This window comes from Euwallacea fornicatus, chromosome 30 (assembly GCF_040115645.1).
Source record: "Euwallacea fornicatus isolate EFF26 chromosome 30, ASM4011564v1, whole genome shotgun sequence".
Classification (NCBI taxonomy): Eukaryota; Metazoa; Arthropoda; class Insecta; order Coleoptera; family Curculionidae; genus Euwallacea; species Euwallacea fornicatus.
In genome coordinates, this window is record NC_089570.1 from 205,604 (window position 1) to 228,155 (window position 22,552).

General features: G+C 37.1%; 1 protein-coding gene across 2 annotated transcripts in view; it reads right to left on the reverse strand.

Moving 5' to 3' along the window:
* The window catches only part of LOC136347823 (visual system homeobox 2-like), a 40,434-nt gene extending 20,715 nt beyond the window's left edge, over positions 1 to 19,719 (reverse strand). For both annotated transcript variants that reach the window (XM_066298153.1, XM_066298152.1), the window contains exons 1-4: positions 19,469 to 19,719; positions 16,816 to 16,988; positions 16,529 to 16,760; positions 10,296 to 10,352 (exon numbers count right to left, since the gene is read on the reverse strand). In XM_066298153.1, coding sequence (XP_066154250.1) covers positions 10,296 to 10,352; positions 16,529 to 16,760; positions 16,816 to 16,988; positions 19,469 to 19,508 — 502 coding nt within the window. In that variant the 5' untranslated portion in view covers positions 19,509 to 19,719. The remainder of the gene's footprint in view (positions 1 to 10,295; positions 10,353 to 16,528; positions 16,761 to 16,815; positions 16,989 to 19,468) is intronic.
* Between the last annotated feature and the right edge of the window lie 2,833 nt (positions 19,720 to 22,552).

The following is a 22,552-nucleotide window of genomic DNA, read 5'->3' on the forward strand; positions in this document are numbered from 1 at the left end:
TTGTACAATGTGCAAGTACTTTTTTGCATTAAAAATAATTTGTTTATTGCTATAACTAGGATTAGATTTTTATTTTCAATTTTGTTTTGGTTAAATGTATGTAGTATGAAAATTATACAGGGTGTCCCACAAGTGTTTCATTATATTTCAGTGGGTAATAGTACATTGAAAAATAATATGACTCCCTATATAAACCATATTCCAATAATGCTTCATTAAGAAGATACAGGGTGTTAAACTTTACTTAAAAAATCTAACTTTTATTGATATATTCAAAACCGTTTGAGATATGTAAGTGAAAATTGGCATGTTTTGAGAGTTAATATAGACGCATTTATTTATGCAAAAGGGCTATTTTTCGTTTCACCAGTGACGTGCGTACGGACACCTCTCAGCACATTTTTAAAGAAAAACATGGCGCGCCACTGCTTTTTATCAAAATAAAAATTATTTTTAGAAGTTTAATTTCATTTAGAAGAAAAATGCTCATTTGACTCTTTTCCGTCCGACGTATCGTTTGCCAGTAAAAAATTGAATACCGTCTATATGCACGATATTCTCTAAATGGTTTTAATAATATTAAGTTTGTTTTAAATATTATTAATTTGCTATAACATTATAGAAATTGTTCAAATTGGTGGCCATTTTGTTCAATACATAATTGAGCTCGCCTGTTCATTGATACTCTGATACGTTGAAATATTCCATGTGTGTTTTAAGTTTAACACCCTGTATCTTCTTAATGAAGCGTTATTGGAATATGGTTTATATAGGGAGTCATATTATTTTTCAATGTACTATTACCCACTGAAATATAATGAAACACTTGTGGGACACCCTGTATATTTGATTTGCCAGGAGTATGTTGTAATTTCACGTTAAAGGGAATCTTTCTAGTGTGCAAATACTTTTTTTGGCAACTGTATCTATAATGGCAACGACGGCAAAGTGCACCAGATTCGCGAACCTCCATTTTGTAATGGTTTCACCTGCCTCGTGTTCCTTGCACCTACTTCTGCGTAAACAATTCATGACATCATCTTTCGTATATGCAAAAAAACGAAGCAATACGTTGCATTCCATTGCGCCGTTCGCAGTTCGCTTTAGTTATTCGAATTCTTTCGCGTTGTTTCATCAAAATGTTAAAGAATTTTAGTGATTTTTCGTGAAAAATCCCACTCGGAACGCTGAAGATTCGTTGGAAATCATCGGCGATTTTCGCCAGTGTTTTATGGCGTTTGATAATATCGCAAACGGAGAAAAAACTGAACGAGTATATATAAATATTTAAGCAAGTTTGCGTTAAATTCCCATGCCAAATCCATAATTTAGAATTATTTTGCATTCACGGAACGCCAAGTGTTTTATTGCTACTGTGCGGGTACGAAATTTTTATGCTCGGTGGATGTTTTCCAGTTTATCTTGACATCCCATTTTATTGCTCTTTCCCACAAGCCTGAAAAGTTAAACGAATAAAAAATCACTATTTCGTAAAATCTGTCGATGAAGAGTGCAAGAATACGAACCGGAATCCTAAGGGGGGATATGCACTTGTAACTAATTGAATTTCCGCCACCAGGGAGCTTATTGAGCAAATTCGAATTCGTATATACTGACTAATTCCAAGTCGAACGGATTAGGGCATATGGGTAATTTTAAACCTATATTATTTCCCTTTAGGTTTAAGCCTCTCTTTTGTGGCAGCTAGGTATATAAATTAGTATTTTAGAAAGATTGAGCCCCATTTATTCGCAATTGGAAAATTGACTTCGTGTAAGCTGGACGAGATTTCGGTGTGGGTTTACCCACGTTCAAAGCTCGAAACGGAACCTGCATGCGTCCGCGTATGTATATAATACACACAAGAGATCCGAAATATCAATAGCCCGGAAACCGCACTGATTAGCGAAAATAAAGACGAGGTTCGATTTCGCAAAAGCTCCGAACAAGGAAAATTCGCCCCCGGTGTAACCTAAACTTTTTCTTTTCTACCCTCTGGATTTCTAAAGTAATTCCGACGAAAGCCAACGCAGAATATAGACGTACACCGGACGAAATTAATACTTCTTCTTTTTAGTTTTCTCAAAGAGGGTAACTGAACGGGGAGGACTGTTTTGTGTTCGCGGGGTAAAAAGTAAGATATTTTCTGGGGTGGTTTTCTTTCATTTAAGTCGAGAAGCAGCCGACGAGACATGGCTTTATAGGGAGCAAATTTTACATTCACCGTTCCTCGAGGAGGGTTGTTATTGGTTAATTTCTTTTACCAATTTTCGAACGCACATGCAGTAGAAAACGTTTCGTACCGCGTTACGATTCGCCTCCCTGTAACCAAACTAAGTTTGTCACTTTGAGACTGTTATGACAAGTGACAAAAATTGTAACAAGAACATGCTGACGCCAGTATAGGGTTTCACAAAGGTGCTTCCGTCAGTTTGTTTTTATAGGCGTTTCGCCTGTTTATACGGGCACTTGACATTTAAAACCACTGTTAATTAGTTATAGTGGTTAAAGCGGCCCATAAATATATCGATAATTAATTTCATCGGCCCCGTTAAACATTTTAATTTCGAACGTGAACGTGCATCCATATCAATGACAACTTTCAATAGCTCCTGATTGGTTCGATTCGGAAAGGTGCTTATTGGAGCTTCTATCAGCAGTCCTTTCTTATCACCAAACATTCAAGTTTTACATGACAAACTAATTTCAGCTGCTTTTAACCCTTCCCCCTTCACCATGGGCGTGCACCTTCAGACCGTAAATAAAAACCTTTTTGGTGACTGCCCTTATTTTTATTAGTTTCCTACGCAGGCACGGTGTAGTATTCGGTATCCATTGTGAGGTTTTCAATTGGATCCCATTTGAGCAAGACCCGGTATTTTAATGACAATACGTAATGACAGGTTCGAAGCGAAATGGGTGGACTGTTGACAGATGTTTACATAGTAAGTGGTAAATAATTAAGGTTTATTGGTGGTTGTTTTATAAAATGGGTATGCGTAAGGTGTTCCTTCAAAGAAAATGTATTTTATGCCTCAGTGTTGCGTAAAAGGTTGTCATTTTGCAACTGAAAAAAACAATTACTGAGCTGAACCTCATGCGATCTAGTCAAGGTCCTTTTTCTTCTGAACGCGTTCTGCATTGCGTTTTTTAAATTGTGAATATTTTTGTCACGCTCATGCGCTGTGCTTTATGCTTCCACCAATTTTTTATGTCTGATCGGTGAAAGTTACAACTTCGGCTGCTACGAGAACTACATTTCCATCAGGGCTTTCGATGAACAGCTTTATCGCGTTTGCTATATCGTTGAAGTATTAATAGTCGAACACGTCCTTCGTCCTCAATCCACAAAGAGTCCCCCCCCCCCACCCCACCCTCCTCCTCCTCACCGCTCCCCCAAAACAAAAGTAGTAAATTGTGGTGGCTTCATCTGTCCGTAATATTGGTAATGCGGCCATAACATCCAATCACGGAAATTTATGACCGGCTAAGCTTGTAAATTTCTCAGCGGGAGATCCTCCAAATTTAATTGTGTCAACATGTTTGGGGATTATTTGATTGCTTTTCGGGGTTGCTGCTAGACCAAAACGGGATATAAAAATCCGAATTTAGGGCGGTTTGATAAATTTACCCCAAATGTAATATATAACTTTTGGCTAAATCAATTGTAAGTTAAGCTTGGTATTTTTTAGCGTTTGCGCAGAAGCAATAAAATTGCAAACAAGTCTGCTTTTGCGGTAAAGCAATTGAGCGCAACTAACCGCAACACTAAAGCAGGTAATTGACGAAATTAAGCAAACAAAAATTTTGATTCAGCTTTGAAGTGTAAGCCGAAGTCGACATATGAAATGAATGGACTGAAAACGTTTCCCATTTTTGGGCCAAATGACTCAAAAATCGCTTTTTGCGGGTGCATAAGTGCGCCTGCTCCGACAGTGCCCTTTGTCTAACTAAATTTAAATTTATATCATTCCACAAATTCCAACAATTTCTCCCAGAAAACAAATCTTTTATTCAATCAGTTTCAACTAGATATGAACAGAATTTTAGTGTATCAGGGGAATTGACACCCATCTTTAACTATCTCAGGTTTCGGCGCACTTTATTCTGTTTGCCACCTAATTCAATTTATTTGCCCAGCAAATGTTCGAAAATTGCCGAAGAGTGTATTACATCCCAGTCCGGTTCTAATCGAGCGTTAAGTCTGTCCCGTGGGATGCTCGGAGAGGGCTTTAGTTAGGGGTAGTTACCCCGACCACTCTTACAGATGTTTGGGGATAATCAATTTCTTTTATTGCCCGAGATACTTTAATTTTTGAAAAGGGCGAATCCCTTGAGAGGACGGCTTATTCGGCACGGTTCGTGTCGATTGATGTCTGCATTATAAAAATGGAAATTTGGACAAGGCGCGAAAATTCTGTTACTACAAGAAAATGCTTAATTTATGGATGTGTTGTCTAAATATATATTACAAAAAAAACAACGTCCCCTCTTTTTGTAATCCAAACAATTACACACCAATACAAGGATTTATATACAAATTAATAATGGATGGTGAGGGGAGGCATTAAAACAGATTTAGCATGATGTATTAGCTGTCATACGCTGGGTAGGTTTATCTAGAGAGAGTCACCGCTCTGTTTCTCTATAGGATAGTACATTAGTGCTTTCGAGCATCTTCTTTTTCGAAAATTTGCTTTTCTAAAAAGGTATGAGAAACAAACTCAAATACTTCGGGTTTAGAAGAGACGTGTCCCGCTACTGCTTTTTTACGGGAAAATATAGTTTTATGTGTCTGCTATCTTCAGGATAATTCGCAGTTTAAATGCCTGAAAACCAGAAGCATTAAACCACTTACACTAGATTGCGACAAAGAACATAAATGTGAAAAATTGATGTATGTGTTTGTAGGCGCATCTATAATCCTATATTTTATTATTTTCAAAGCGGTAAGCAATTGCAATGTTGACATATTTTACAGTTTTTTTCCTCGTTCTTGACAGGTGCAAAAGAGAGATGAATGTAAAAAACAAAAATGAAGTTTTTATGACCCTATCCATAATTGCATATTTTCTACAGTGGTTTGTGTTTCTTCGCTGGCGCTGCCACTGGCACCCTCTTCGGCAAAACAGAGCCAGCCCTTCTCAGTGGGGGGCGAGTGCCGCCCGTTTCCCCCGCAGCGAAGCTCATTATGAGGTCCCGCTCCCCCGAATCGGCGGCCATATTGGCCTCCACTTGGATTTTTACAAATATATTTGCTCTGCCGTGGGCCTAATTGATGTCTAAATTGTTTAAGAAGCATTTCAGGGTGATCATGGAATGATCAAAGAGTATTTCAAGCAATTCTGGTTAATTAAAAAAAAAAAAAAGATTGGTTCATTAGAAAAAGTTCGGGCTAACGACAAATAAAATAGCAATAATTTAACAATTATTTGCAAACCGATGGGCCGTGAAAATTTGATTTCAGCATGTTTCTTGTAACGTTATGACGTGCAAAACGGAGATGCATAGAGGTCGAATCAAAATTCCTTGGCCTACGGCTTTGGCAATAAAAAGTAAAAAATGCATTTTCACATCAACGTAAACAGAGTTGGTTTATTTTCTGAGATATCAAGTTAAAATTACGTCCAATCAATAGCAATTCAATTCTTCACATTTTTTCTGAGGTCAGACGCCATTTTGCATTACTCCATAGTTTTTAGTTGCGCATCACTAGCCATTCAAAATCACTGTTCGTATTAGGAACTTTTTTAAAATTATGTATGAAATTGTTTTACTTTAATTTTCTTGTATTGAGAACCTACATAAAGGTTTCGACTTGAAACGCCACTGGTATAGGGAATTTGCAAAGTTTTTGCTTGTAAAAACTCAGTAATAATATCTTGTTAGAAAGGCAAATCTCCTTATTTCGGGCCTCTGAAGTAACAGACGTAAAAAGCCTTTTGAAAAACGTAATTATTAGGATTTAACAGGCTGTTAGCGCGACTTAATCGGGCGAAAGCGTATAATAGCTTAGTTTCGTTTAGAGGAGGATAAAAAGGAACATAACGACTAGCGAGAAGTTTTCGAACCCATTTTTAAAGGGATAGAAAGAGAGAGAGAGGGGAGAGAAAGAAAGAGAGAGAGAGAGCTCGGGAGAGACAGAGAGAAAGAGAGAGAGAGAGAGCTTGGGAGAGACAGAGAGAGAGAGAGAGAGAGAGAGAGAGAGAGAGAGAGAGTCGGAATTTAGACCAATTGGGTGGAAAATTCGTTCATTTCTTTGTTTTCATTATTGTTATTGAACGAACATCAATTTTTCTATTCATTACCTTATGATTTATACTTTTAATGGTTTTACAAAAAATAATTACCGAAACAATACCTACTGCAGGTTACTACACTTCCAATGAGGAAACAAAAAAATAGTGTATATCAAGACACATACATCATAATTAAAAAAAAACTTCTAAACATTTTAACAATATCATAAATCAACAATAACAAAAGTTAGTTATTCAAATTATATTGTAATGTATACCATATATACAGGGTGTACCATAATTAGGCGTCAATCTTTAAACGATCTAGGCGTAAAGCTAATACCAAATTTGTAAATGAACGTATGTCCTGAAGCGCCCCCTACCGGAGGCATGGCCCCTGGAAGGGATCCCCAATGAAACTGTTTTTGTTAAATAACTCCTAAATAACTTAACATAAATGTATGAAATTTTGGTATTTTTACAATTTTGAGGTGCTCAATCCGAATACCCAATCAAAGTAGTCAACTATGAATCATAGACCCATAATTGAGAGGGTTTGTGTTAAATAAATAGCCATATTTATTTAGTGGCTGGAAACTCATGTTTTATTGCTAAAAAAACTGAAAAATAACAAATTAGTGCATAATAATATCAAATATTAAGCAATAAATTTTTGTTTCAAGGCCAATTTCACTGTTTCACCGAAAATAATGAGAAACATATGCAGGTCATTAAAATCCGTTTTTCTCAAAAACGGTGACGGAGATATTACTTAAGAGTGCCTTTTTGAGTAGAAAATCGCAGATTTACATAGCAAAGAAACATCAAATTCGTATTCACGGAAAAAATATGACTGTTTTTTAATACTAACCTTGTCAGTGACGGGTCTATGATTCAAAGTTAACTACTCTGATCAGATATTTAGATTGAACATGCCAATATGGTGAACATACCAACATTTCATGCGGTTCCGTTAATTAGTTTAAGAGGTATTTAGTAAAAATAACCTCATTGGGGCCCCCTTCAAGGGGCCGTGTCTCCGTTAGGGGAGACTTCAAGGCATATGTTTATTTACCAATTCGGTATTATTTCCGCACGTACATTACGCCGTGTAAAGGCCAGCACTTAATTATTGGGACACCCTATGTAACATATCTATTTAAATTAAAATTTTTCTGGGAAATATGTTTTTTAAGTTTCTAACGAAATAATTGCGAATGTGAACGATGGAATAATTTCTTTATGTTATTTATTTAACCGATTTATTTTAAACTTCATATACGTTTCTCTGTGCGTGATAAGTTGAAAAATTGTTAAATTTAATATTTATGGAAAGTATAATGTGCGACTGGGTGTACTTGATCGTGATGAGAGAAATTTACATGTAGCTTCTGGCTACTGCCGAGTAATTAATAACATTTATTAATATATTGTCTCTCGTCAAAAAATCATAAATATAGTTTATCGTGACTCCACCATACTTATGGTGGAAAAAGAATTGAATTTGGAGAATGGGAGATGAGAACCGTTAAAAAATCGGCCAAGGCGTTTCCAAAATGCGGGCAAAAACTCCCAAAATACCTAATAAATGCGTCGCTTCGAGTATTTTCGTGAAGAGTTCACTAGGTTTTACTCATGTTCCGTAAGATTAACCTTCTGCAGGTTTCCAAAAAGGACCTTAGAGATCACGACACACAATTACGATCACACATCATTAATCATGTAATCACCACCCTCATATTTGTTAATTTCCATTCTCGATTCCCTAAAGCATTGACCCGGCATCCATCCGGAATATACTTAGAGTCTTGGGGTGGCTTTATATTCGATTAGGGGCCCCTTTTGTGATTTACAGATTACACAAATACTAATTTTTCATGGTGCGACGATTACCCATCAATTTCAATTAATTTGCTGCTGATGGAATTTTCGTAGAGAGTCTGTGGGAATACGTTTTCGAAATGTCTCGACGATTATTATTAACATGTCGATGCGGACCCGTTGAAACGCGTTCGTTCTCCATCTTCATGGTTCCGTTCAAAAATGGTTGAGTTTTTTTTTTTTATCTATTCATTTCATATGCTGATTTTGACTTCGATTTCGAAAACTAAATTTGACTTTTTGCTTAATTTCTTTAAATTGTCTGCTCCATTTCGCGACAATTTATGATTAATTGAAATATCCATTCACTAGGAATAATCGATTGCAAGCGGCGCGGCAGGTTTTTTTTTTTTTGTAAATTTTCATTTTGCAATTTTACTTCTTGGCTCGTCCCAATTTCACTCATTTCTGCGTAAATGATTAAAAAAAAAAGAAAAAAAAAGAAAATATAAATTCACGTTCCAGTCGTATTCGGGTGTTAGAAGTTGCATTATGTTTATTATCACATTGAAAGGAGGCTCGAAATTGGCTTAGTGGTAGGGTGAATCGAAAAACCCAGTGAACTATCGATCGACTAATGAGCGGTGTCGTGCGCAAACAGGCCGAATATTTTCCAGTTTCCACTCGCACACGCCCGCAATGGATCCTTTCGGACGTGAAACAACGCGCCAAGTAAATTACCCTCCAATTCCTGGAAACCTGGCCCGGCTGACCGCTCTTTTCAGGGAGTATCGCGTACATACGTACATATATACATATGCATCCATACGTGTACATATGCACGAGATCAGCACTTTTCCATAGAGACGGGCGACGTACGATACCTGCCACATTACTCACGTTCATCCCCAATAGCAAAATTTCGACATTTTGGCGTATTTTCTCGTTGCGAAGCGAATTTGGAAAAAGCGCGTTTCCCCTTCCGCGCCTGCGTGCACGTACGAGTTTGACAAGTTCAACCGAAACTACCTCAGTGTCTGTCATTCATCGATCAAATCTTTTTAAATCGATGTTTCTGTTCTTGCCAGCATTAAAAAAGCAAACAAATCGCGTTGTAAAAGTAAATGTAGCGGAAAATGAAATAAGTGTTCGGCTCGGCGACAAGTTGGACGTGTACATTATCATAATTGGATTATTTCGCAGCCATTTAGCAAGTGTTGGCACGACGACAAAGGGCTTTAACCAGTTTAATTTTGTTACATTTTACGCAGATAAAGGGACGATCCGTGCTTCGTATAGATACACATCATAAATATTAATTTTTGAAGTTATGAAACGACAAAACATTAAAATTTGGTTACCGTGCCGTGTGAAAAAGTTCCATTTCGCAGTACGTACGTTCAGACCTCGGTTTTAATGAGAGCGATCTGAATCGTGGAGGATCTAAAAAACGTCTTTTTTAAGTGCGTTCGCTATCATAATGAATGGATGAATGAGCCGTATGAGTAATACCTTAGAAAAATGTCGAGGGATGTTAAAGACTAACTAGGCAGCTTAGGAATGTCGACGGGGTACCAGCGAATAAAATATTCTCAAGACGACCACGTGACCACTTAAACCGCAAGACAAAGCCAATTTATTTTATTGAAAATTAAACCCAACGCTGGGAGCGTTTCCGTGACGTGCGATCCACATTCCCACATGCGAAACGAAATTGGTTAAATAGTGGGAAAAGTTTCCATTTTTGGGGACTTTTAATATACTGTTGTTTGGCTTAATCAATCAGGCGCTCGTAGAGCTCTAAATTCAGAATTTGTGCGTGAAATTGTGCCGGTGATTTATTATTAACAGCGCGTAGCAACTGAAGCTGCCCATGTTTATAATACTTAATTATTATTATTCGAGGAATGCATAATAATTGCTCCACTCTCATTTTAATCTGCTGTTTGAAAGTCACACTAATCGGCGAAAACTCCTCCATGGAAGTTGGAACAAAAGCCGGGACCCATCGCCCGGAGCTTCCAATTATAACATTACCGTATTAGCGGAGAGAAACTGTCGTAATTGTCACTTCGGTTTGCAATTAAACAGGGCCTGAGCACTTATTCCCAATTCTTGGCAAAGTGTTCGTCTGCTTACTAATTAATTAATCATTACTTAATCAGTTCGATCGCGTAAATGCGTTACTCGCTTTTCCGTGGTTTTGTTTGCGGCACACAAAAAAACAGTACTCACCTGATAAACATGATCCAGGACTGGAGGAACTAAATGAGTTTTTGAACTGCGCCAGACCTGGAATTAAGTTAAAGTGTTGTGAGCGTTCGGAAAAAATAATCACAAAATCTTTACGAGTACAAAAACGGTGCTTGTGCCAACGAGGAGGATCAGATAATCCACTAAACTTAAATGTTTTGACTCGGAACTATTGTGAAGTCCATAAAGGCCCTACATCGTTAGAGAATATAGGATTACACCTATTTCGGCATAAAGCCTTGAATATGGCCCATTATCCGTAAATCTCAACCCTATAAAGGGGCCATTTCTTGGTGCGGTCAAAATATTTTTAAATCGATCGGGCTGAGAACACGCTAAAGGCACCTTTGCCATTTTTTGGTGATCGTCAACAGGTTTTGGTGTGTGAATTTTAAGTGCGATTCGATCGAGTCGTTTCGCTTTTCTACTGACGAAAACGAACTCCACGAAGTTTTCAATTTTAAAATCGAATTTAGGCGCAAGTGTCCGTCGTGAGAGCTTATACAAGACATCTCCGGCATCCCAATAAAAGTATCGAGTTACTGCGGTGTTGTGGGCCCCCTGCCTTCTTTCTAATCCGGTAATCTCATGAATTGAACTCTACTTCCTCGTGTCTATTAATGGGCCATTATGCCTCTTTACACCTATGTTAAGTGGCTGTCAACGATTTCGTTTAACACACACATCTCACCACAATAGAAAAAGTGAGGAGGCATTTTGGGTTTTATTCAGCTTCACAATGGATCCGGTACATATCTGATATCTGTTCAGTGATGGTGTATTATGAAAAAGTACAGCTGGATGATTCATTCTCATATGGAAAGCAGCGGGTCGCTGAAAGTTAATTCTGAGACAGGTCAACACAATAAAACGGGAGGATTTAATTAAAGTTATTCATCTCGGCAAAGTAGGCGGGTCGGCCGTAAAACTGCATTTAATCAAGAAGTCGGGATTCTTAACATTTTTGGCTTAATTACGCGTTCCGGTCGCTTCCTTTGTTTCCGAATGGCTTCATCCCGGATTTGTTACCGCGTTGCCAAATTTAAATTCGGAGAATATCGTAAAACGTCATTGTCTAATTGTCACTTTTTCCCCGGACCTAAACGATTTCGCGTCGAAAACAGGGCAGAGGTTGGAGGCAGCCCGCAAAATGCGCCCGTTTTCCTTTTTTTTTTTTTTTTTTTTTTTTTTTGGTTTATCATAACCACAAAATCGAGCTCTCGTCAACGAAAGTTTAAAATGATTAAAAAAAAAAAAATCAGCTTATTTCAGATACAGTTTACAACTTGGCAACGTCAAAAAACTTTTGAACCAAAAGGGCGGGACTTTCTTCATTAGGGGAGCGCTACTTACATAAATTAGTTTATTTTCCGCCTTTTGTGACTTTGCGAAAACGTTCGCGACGCGTCTCTGTTCGGGACCGTTTCAATTTGAGAATTAAATTAAAGTATTTCTTCGGGACTTAATTCGTCTCGGGTAAGGAATTTTAATAGTCCGCGGTAAATGTTAAGTAAATGTAATGTCTTCATTAATTATTCTCATTTGGATTGATTCCTTTGAGATATCTCAATTTGCTACATATTTATGCGTTTTACATACGTGAAATTTGGCAGAGATAGAATTGGGTTCTCATCGGCGGTGAAAAATATTTTTTCGAATTGAACAGAAAAACAACTAAAACCGGCTCGACCTCCAAGACATTGTCGAGCATTTCATCCGGTTACCCGAGGCCCTCGAAACCTCTTCAGATAGGTGTCAGAGGATCGTGTGTTGTACTTCTCCCTGAGCCACAAGCACCTCTTTCAATCTCTTTTTATAAATACCCTTTATCGAGATTTTGTTCATTTTGAAACCATCTTCCAGACATTAATGGTGGGTTTATACGTCGGAACAAGACATGAGAATGAAGCTTTAGGTATAACATCACCTAGAGTGTTTACGAAGCAGAATAAGAAATAATATTATTTTGTGTACTTAAAACCAATCACGTTTAAGGGTAAATGTGGCAGTTCTGTCAGAGGGTAAAAGAAAATATTGGGGATGACCCTTCTTGTTATGCGTGTCTATTTTACACGGCAATGGAACTGCCAAAGGTTAAATAAGAACACCGCTTAAAGAAAAACTTGACTACTGTCTTGACCCTCATTCCTTAAGCGTTTAGTATTTTACACTAATCCTCAAACTTCACGTTTTATTCTGGTGTATCCAAACTCAGTAAATTGGGCGATTCGCTTAGGGAAATGTGCATAAATGTCTGTGCACCTCCTCGTGCACCTACAATCACATAGCAAGTATAACGAAGCTAATAAGCGCGCGCCTCCATTTCATCTAAATGGGGCCCACAATAATTAACAATAATTATTATAAAATTATAGTCGATAGAAGCAGCAACACTGCCAAGAGGATGCGTGTCTAATGAGGATCAAATAGCTCATTACGACATTATCCGAAGACCGTACTAATTGATAATTCAGTGTCAGTCCAATTACAAGCAAAGAAGAGGCCATGATAAAAGTGCTCTCGGGTAGCATACAGTGTGTTTCGGATACCAACAACACTTTGTGGCCAGTAATATTTCGCTTCATGAGGTAAAGAATGTCGAATACTTTTTAGGGCGATTTTTGATATCTTGCCGTTATCGAAATCCCAAATAATGCGGCTGGAATGTTAGAGACGCTGAAGAATACGAAAATGGCGACTGTCGTGCAAGATATCAAAGGTTTCATTAGCATGTTTTCTTTAAAAAAAAAACAATGAGGAATTACGTTTTAATAATTTTAACACTAGCTAAAGCATTATTGCACCACATAGAAACATTGCTATCTCCAACAATTAATAACCGTAAGTCCTGCTATAACAATTTTGTACTGTTCTATAAATTGCACATAATCTTTCCTAAACGGTTCTGCGCACCGCGAAGTAACCGTTTGCAGAGAACGACCCGAGCGTGCAGCAACGGTAACGTGATTAGGCAATTTCTACACACCATTTTCCAGCCTTAATTATGTCAAATTAGTACAGGTAGAGTGAGTGACAGCCGCGGGCGTACGTGTGTTATTAATTCGTTAAAAAAAATAAACGGAAACGTAAGTGGATAATTAATTTGTCGACGATTTTATCTTGACAATGAAAATCTATCGTCATCTTGACAAACACCGTCTTGCGGCGACGGTAACAAGCGTATACCCACGTCATTGTTCTTCTTTCCTTTGTGGCTCTAATGAGACGTGTCTAAAGTGTCGTAATTAGTAAAACTGGCAATCGATATTAATTGATGGAAGTGCAGAAATACCAATCAATAAACACGTATCAATTAAGTCGTCCTGGAAGCAGCACATTGCATCAGATAGCAACCAAAATTTTAATTTGAATTAAATCTACGTGTGCAATAAGTGGGTTAAAAAAAAATTGTTCTTTTTTTTTTTTAATGGATGCATTCGCGCACCCCCGAAGGGCGATTTCACAGTCACGCCGTCCCAAGGTGGGTAAGTTTCTACCTTTATCCATTTGTTCCATCCGTGGTTGGCTCGCAACAATTCGAAATCGAACCTAACTTCCTGCCCTGTTTCTGCCATTAAAAGGCGCCAATAGTTCCAAACTGGGACTGCTTTCGGCGAAGAATAAACAGATCCTCAATTCCGACTATTGTGAAATGTATGCTGTTGTAGAGTAATAACTCGGATCAAATTAAAAACAAAAAACAAAGAAAGAGTTCTCAGTCAAGAAAAAGAAAAATGCATCCTAATTGAGTCGCTTAATCCGATTTTGGGGATCTAAAACGGGTGTTAATAACCGTGGCGTAATAACGTTAACGTAGTTTCTCCGGTAGCGGTGTTAATTTAGGCGAGTCGGTTGTGAAATTACCCCTTTCCTGATTTGCGACCTGGCGAGTTACAAATGAAATTCCGAATTAGGTGCGCCCTCGCGCAATTTTCACACTTCCAGATGTCGTCGAGGTATGGCTTATTGTGTGTCTGGAATTTTGAGACTTTGCTTATCCGAATATATTTGTTGAATTACGCTTTTTAAGTAATCTCAGGATTTTGACAAAATTGGTGACACACGCGAAATACGTAGATTGCTTAGTAGTCATTAAATTTAAAAAAATTGTTCTTGGAATGAACACAGAATCACACGTAGAATCTCTATGCAGGACGTTTGTTTCTGGAACTCTGCCTTGGTAACCTCCGTAACCTTAAGAGGCACGAAGGCGAAGCTGTGCAGTTCGGAACGTAAGAATTCACAATTTGAACGATCCTGACAATTTTCACAAACAGATGTTCGAAAAAGCTATAATTTTAAGGAAAAGCGTTTTCCCCTTAAGCTGTTAGCGAATGACTTCTAAACGATTAAAAATGAAAATTAATTATTATGACTTTTCTCCGGCACTTTCCAAAAACAGGACGTTTGATAGTGCCACCAAATTTCAAGGGTGGGCCTCGAGACCCGATCTTCGTAGTCGGAAAAAAGTTGATGATGGTTGCCAAAAATCGAAACGTTTCAGATGTAAGATCGCTACGTGGTAAAAGAGCAGTTGTAATGCCGAAGTGTCAATAATTTTGCATTCGTTCGTTAAATAAGCTGAGGCAAAAATAATGTTTTTTTTTCAAATTCCTCCGAGGGTTATTAGAATTCTCCAAATTTAGAACCGCCATATTATCGAAAATCCAAGGAGCACGCCTTCGTCCCAAGCTAACTGACTTTCTATCTTTATGGCCATCGAGATCCTCGTGGGTGAGCTCCAGAAAGGGACACTCTGTATGTAAGTCCTTCACCTATAGAAGTTAAATGTGGTTGTTAAACCTCTTTATAAGGACTCCAACGCGCGAAACAAACAAGAAGAACGAGTGATAAAGGAAAAAAACTGAGAAACTTTTGAAATTGGCCGATCTTTACCCTGAAAATTAACTCTCATTCTAATTCCCATACTATGGGTATTCATCAGGTGATGTTCGCGGTGTATAAGACCGTTTCGTCGTCGCATTTAAAACGTGTGAAAAGCAGGCAGTACATGTCAAGCGCAGGGGCGGAGGGGTAGCGGGGGGTCGACATTTCCTGAGCCCTTTCGTTCAGTCTTCGTTCGCCGCACCGTTTACTCTTTTCAAACCGCTGAATGGCGAGGTGTTCGGAAATAACTAACTTGCCAAGCTTGGCTACCTGCGAAAGTGCCAAACCTTTTATGCTTGTTTGCACCCGTTGCTGTTTTAATAATAAATCATTATGTGAGAAGAGATTTTGTTTTTACTAATGTTTAATGTTCAGCAGTTACGAGCGAATATATCGCTGTCCAAGTCCGCAAAGTTGTTTTCCCATTTTGTAATTCACGTTTCAGAAGTAGTTTCCTTCATTAATTTGTTCTTTGTTCCGTCAGTTTTGAATTACCCAAAAATGTCTCTAATTTTCGAATTCGTTAATGTAATTTTCGCATTTTTAGAGGGTTTATCGTTTAAAAACTAATAATCTCTAAAAAAAATATTCTTTAGAGCTGATTTTCGCATAATTATATTTTATGCTAATCGAAAACGTCAAATAATCGTAATTTTTCTCATCAAATATAGGTATGTCAGATATCGGAGTACAAAGGGCTTAACATAGAGATCGAGTTAATATTAGAGACATAATTTTTCTCACTACACGTATAGCGGGACATATTATTACTTCTCTCCCTAAAGAATGCGGCCCTAATCCAGTGGTGACAAGCAGACAAAGAACAGTGCCCCACAGAGTCTGACGCCGAGTCCCTGGCCAAAAATGACCTTTATAATAGGACGCGATAAGGGCCAAATTGAGGTGCTCGGGCGATCGGTCGATTTTAAAGTGGAGAACGAAGTCTCGGTATCACGCCAGTTTGTGTGTTGATTAAATTATTCGGAATGTACTGGGTTCAACTTTAACTGCCAATTATATGCTAATTTTTCAGTGGATTATAGCCCACATGTGATACTCGTACGCGGATATTTGATAACGATGATAATAATCATGTCGATGAAGTTTAAAATTCAATTAATATAACAAATATCAAATATTTAATATATCGATTGAATAAGCCAAGCATTCAGATACTTGGCACACTTTTAACAAAATTTAACAACAATAACATTATTTGCCGAATCTCCAACCACATTTATTTTAATAAACCTAATACGTTTTAATAAGGTTGAATAGCACACACTTGGATTATTCATCAGGCCATATTTTTTCACAGTGAATTTTACCTGAGCCAGGAGTTTGATGTCCAGCCAATCCTAAAACCGCAGCGGCCGATCCAGGGCCCGCTCCCGCCGCAGCGTTCATCTGCGCGGCCGCAGCTATCCCGTGCGGTAAAAACGCCGCGGCTACCGCGGCCTGAGCATTAAAGTACGCCATGCGGCTTGCGGCCATGGTCATGTGGTGGTGGCTGAAGCCATGCTCCGAAGGGTGGAACCCTGTCGGTGCTTGCAATTGGTACTAAATACCATCAGCAATATCAGAATCGTGTTAATTCAAAATTGTGACAACACACCTTTTGGTGAGGGTAAACATTGGGGGTAATAGCGGATACCGCTGCGGTGGGTGAACGGTGATGCTGCGAATCCCCTAAGCCCAGTAACTCCTGGATTGCGAACGGAGATCTCTGAGGCATCGTCTGCGACGGCTTGTTGAGGATGCTAGGTGCCGTCACATGTATCGTATCCACTGAAAGTTGTCAAGAGTATTAATATTAGGTCTCAAAATTAATCACATTCAAATACATTTCAAGCCTTATAAGTAAATCTTAGCAGCTGTTGCCTTGTATTCTTAAAGATTTCACTTTCAGGTTCGCAGATTTCTTTTGACCATTTCTGGTTAATAATTTCTAAATATATCTCTAACGGTTTTCGAGATAATAATGAATGTTCTCATTTTTGAAATAAAAAATAAGGCCCTGAAATAACCTCGACCAAAACAAGGTTTGAATTCGTATAGAGCAGAAGTTTTGGAGATTGTTTCGGAGAGAACCATGAATCTGCCTCATATGAAAAATGGAGGACAATTCAAAATTAACAATTTTACTGTTAGACACTGAACCTGCCTGAAGTGTGTTTTTTAAGCAAAATATCCTCTATATTAGGAAATGTAAAAGGCGATGAAATTTCATTTCAAACGAAACATATCATGTTCCTACACCTAACCGCCATATTTTACTGATAAATGCTATTTTGGCGTATTGACGCTAAACGTTGGGATTATTGTGCCATTTTTACCGGAGGTCGTTCTGGAACGCCATGTCCCGCTGAACACACGCAATTGGGAATCATTTACGGCTCGTCTCGAAGATCTCTTGACCAAACTAAAAATGATTGTCGAGGTGCAACTTCCGAATTGAATGTGAAAAGTCCAGTAACTCGAATCCAGATTAGTGGCGAAAACAACAAATTAAGTTTCACGACGATGTGTGGAGACGAAAGGGGGGAGGGATTAATGGGATTGGGCACTATGCTCAGTACGACTTTTTTTCATTTTTTACATGTCACAATTAAATTTTTTTTAGGCAAAATGACGAACACTGCCGGCACTGAATTTTTGAAAACAGCTTTATTCCATAGTGTCTACACTTTTTAAGATATTGTTAGTTGCAATTTCACACACCCGCATTTTTTTTTTACCTAATGTACGATTACAATCAACAAACAATAGTTTTTTATTTTTATACTTTTATTATATTTATACTTTTGCAATAGCAAAAGCATAAATTGGTGGTGGTACTCTTTCGATGTCCGGTCCCTTTTTATCCTCCCAATTTTAATTAAATTTTAATTCCTTGTTTCATTTTAAAAAAATTACCAATTATATATTATTCATATCTGGCATTACTATTATATTATAAATTTGCGTTGCCGTGTTTCATAATTAGTTGATGTTGAGCGACTAAGTCATTTAGGGAATTTAAATACATGTGAATCACTCCTTGGAAAAGCAAAAAAGTTTATTTACCGAGAAGTAAACAACGATGGCTTTTTCTATAGGAATTACGGGAGTTATAAAAATCTAAGGTGAAAGAGTAATGTCCTATTATTCATTTTTGACATAAAATATCTGAATAAAATTCTGCCACAAAAGAAAAGTGGATTATCCAGTACACTTTTACAACTGAGATGTTACACAGTAACAATTTAACACAAAATATCCATTTAATTGTTGAATAGCTTTTTACCAAAATGGCTTGTTTAAGTTTTTACTGTTACTCCGTCGTAAATAGATAATAACTGTGATGATAATGAGATTTTGATCTGATGAAGCTCTAATCGTGACTCTAACCTTACAACCCTGACAACCAGTAAATACCGTTGTAATTGTGAGTTATTGAAGTAGAATAAAATTTATTTTTATATATTTTAATTACAAGAAATACGTTATAACTGTAAACTGAATTTCAATTATTTTTCTATTGGCAATAGTAAATTGCAGTAGCGCGAAAAGCAGATTTTCTTACAAAATTCCATTTTGTAATTTTTGTAATTACTTCATACTGATTGAACCTACTTCTTCATTTTGGTTTTCTTGGCAGTCTACAAACCTCGGCCAACAGACCGGTAACTTTTAATTTTTCCGCAGAAAGAAATTTTTCACGGAAACAAGGGTAATATTTAAATTTTTTTCATTATTTTTCTTCTGGAGAAAAATCCGACGGGAATTTGAATGGAGTTAACAGATCCAGTGGAATGGATGCGCAAATTCAAATGTGATTCGAGAGGAAATAATTTAAAAAACCCGACAAACGCAGTAATAAATTTTCATTGAACATGATCGAACCTCCTACTCTAAGATTGGAGAATTTCGGAATCAAGGCTGTCTAGAAAAACATTTTTATACCGGGTGATCACATAAACCCAAGTTAGCTGAGGCGGCGCGGGCCGTCGGGGTTAGTTGATACCAGGAAATTCTTGCCATTAATTGAAAGCAAAGTTAACACATTTAAAGAAAGTCCCGTCAGCATTTTAAAAATATTCGAATATATTCGATTTGATGATTGTTCATCTGAGCCCTTGGAACAAGATCAACGGTATTGTGAGTTAGTTTTAACTGAAAATAATGCGTTCGATCCCACCAAAAGAAAAAAAAATCTTAACGGATAGAATATATTTAAACGAAACTTGTGAGAAAAAAAACTACTTTTTCAGTATCGGAACGCTTACCAGAAAAATTTTTTACTGCCGTTTCTATTTCATTGTTCATATTGAGCACTGAATGTCACTATCTGCTGTTCACTATCACTACCTTCAGCCATTAGCCATTATCGAAAACTGTGATTGATAGCCGCACTAAACTACTGTCTTTTGCGAGGTAAATTAAATGTAAGTGACCGTTAATAACCCCCTAGCTACCGTTCCTGTCGTGTCCCATCGTAAACTGAGGCGAGAAGTTAATACAAAAGGGAAAAATACCAGTGTAGGGAGGCTATTGACTACAAGATACTCCCTAATATTCCTGTTTGAATAGAAGTTTGTCAAAGGAGGCGGTGCTTCCCCTTAACCAATAAAGCGCGGCACTCTTGTTTTCGATGGCGCAGCACGATTTTCGCTCTAGTCCGAAGCGGCCATGAAGCTCAAGCTCGCTTGATTGTTTACCGTTTGCGTTCGCATACGTTCGCTTATTTCTCCATTACCGCTGAGTTAGACAGAGAGAAAAAACCATTCGGTTTGGCGGGGAATTGATCCGCGAACGCACCCCGGAAGCGTTAAGGTGGAGCTTGGCTAACGCAACGCTAACGACCCTATTTAACCCGGATTTAAGGTTGGATTTTCAGTGTCGACACGGGGCACAATCGCTCCGTTTTTGGCGTCAAATAGATTCGGCTTAATTAGTAATGATGTGTTCAATTATTATAATTGGGAATAATTAATTGGCTCGACGAGTTGGGGGTTTAGGGACGCGACATAAAACAACAGTTTAATTTGTCTAATTTCGGTGTCAAATCGATTTTGTTTGTGCTGTCAACTATGTATGGGAATATTAAGTAGGTTTGTTACTGCGCGTCGGCTCAAACCTCAGTGGGTATGATGATGGTGTTAATGACCTGCCATTCATCATTCCCTAATCTTTTATATTCAACATTTGGAAGACAAACTACCTGGCAGGCATCAGATTTCAAAATACATTAAATTTCAACTAAGACTGGGACATTTCGCGATTCTATTAGGCGAACATTTGCGTATTAAAAGTTGTTCGCACAACCATTATTGAATTATTTGAATAATTTAATGGTTTGAAACTGGTTAGACTATTAGTTTTAAACTGAAGATCGTATTAGTCGGTCTAATTATTAAAATATACCTACAATAGGTATTAAGATTTGTGAGGAGTACTTTAGGAATGGATAGAAAAGCCTGTTTTATGGTTGATTGGTCATACAAACATACCGGTCCAAATTTTAATTAATTTCCGACTCGTAACAGCTTTAACATTAATTAGGTGACTTGTAATTCATCGAAAAATTTTAATAATTTTGTTTAATGATAATAAGAAACTACAAAGTCAAAAATATACATAAGCATTTTTGCTTTATTAACGTTACTTCACAAAGTTAGACAAGTGATTGATCATGTCGTACGTATGGATTCAAAAAAAGTTTGTCGTCTTGGGAATAAATGATCCACCTTAGTCCCTCCCCAGAAGCGAAGTATATTATAAGTCGGTTATTGTCAGCTTGTGCCCATTTGTAATTAACTTGCAGAAAGGTAAAAAAAAAATGAATATGAATGAACGCTAAAAATTCCAAATTTAGATTTATTTTTCGCGATAATATCTCTTCTATTCATTTAAATTATTAAATATAAAATTTACGAACGAATATACAAACTATTCGAATAGTTCTGAATGAACAAAGCGTTAGAGTTATTTATACTAAATTATGTACACAAAATTGCAGTTATATATACAAAAACCCTAAGAATGCTTTTATTTATAGCTACCCTGTTGCAGAATGCTTTAGGTTTTAAGCTCAGTATTTCATGATTCGTTACGAAACCGCGGGTGTTTGCAGAATTCCATCACTAAATGTGGTAGACTCATTTATTGCACGCAGGACGATTTGATTCTGATTTTCGTGATAGAAAATTATAAAATAAGACTACTTCGTAAAAAACAAATTATTTGAAACATAACACACGATTCATGTTACAACTTCAGATTTTGCTGCTTCTTTTACTTTTGATACTTTTTGTTCAAATTTGTCTCTTACATTTTTCCATATCTATCGCTTGTTTTAATAATTGAAAACATTTATAAGTACTCTTACAATAAAATACATTGGCGTAGCTTGAAAAATTCAAATATTAGGTATTCGCTAATTTTCCTTTAACTTGTTCTCAATTTTGCTAACAAAAATCAAAAAATTTTATTCCATCCATACTTGCCTCCATTTTTTATAACAAATTTGCATGTAATTTTTCTTTTGATTCGCAACACTTAAAACATTATACGGACCGTCGTTTGTCAAGAATTAAAAAAAATTGTTATTCCCGAAGGTATTGTAAAAAAATGAATATTTGACAATTCCGTTTTTATGCCTGACGACAATATACGTATCTAATAACGTATTTTTCTTATTTTTAGCTTCTGAAAAAAATACTTCTGGAAATTCAATATGCTTCCTCTTCCTCCCCAAACACCCTGTAGATATATTAACAGTACATCGTTTGCTTACTTGGCAAATGTCTTACAAGTTTATATCAGATTATTATGCTGATAACTATAAAGTGATGAAAATTTAGCATCTCAATATTTATACCTCATATTACACAAATCCCTGAAGTTACATGGCGCATCAGGAGCGTTCCAAATACCAGATTTATTTAGATCATGTAAGTACGTTAGAGATTTCGAATTTAGACGCAATTGCGTTTTAATTGTTTATACTTGTCTATATGTTAAGAGCAAAAAAAACATCGAACAACAAATTATTGGGCGTTTTTTTTTATATTTTTTCAACAACAATTTCCCCCCCGGCACTGTCTCTTATGTCGAAGTCGGTTTTCCCTTTGGCAACGAGTTTCTTAATTCTCATGAATATCTTTTAAGGTTATTCACAAAGAATGGATTAAATAAAACGGCCCCGAGAAATGCGGGCGTAAATACATTCCTAAATTATATCGTCCGAAAGCAGAGTCAGCGAATCGCGGAAAATTTAAGTTATTACCCCATTATTTACGAAACGTTTTAGAGGGGCAAAGAAGAGCTTTTCCAAATAGGGACGTTTTTAAGAATTAGAACTTTATAGT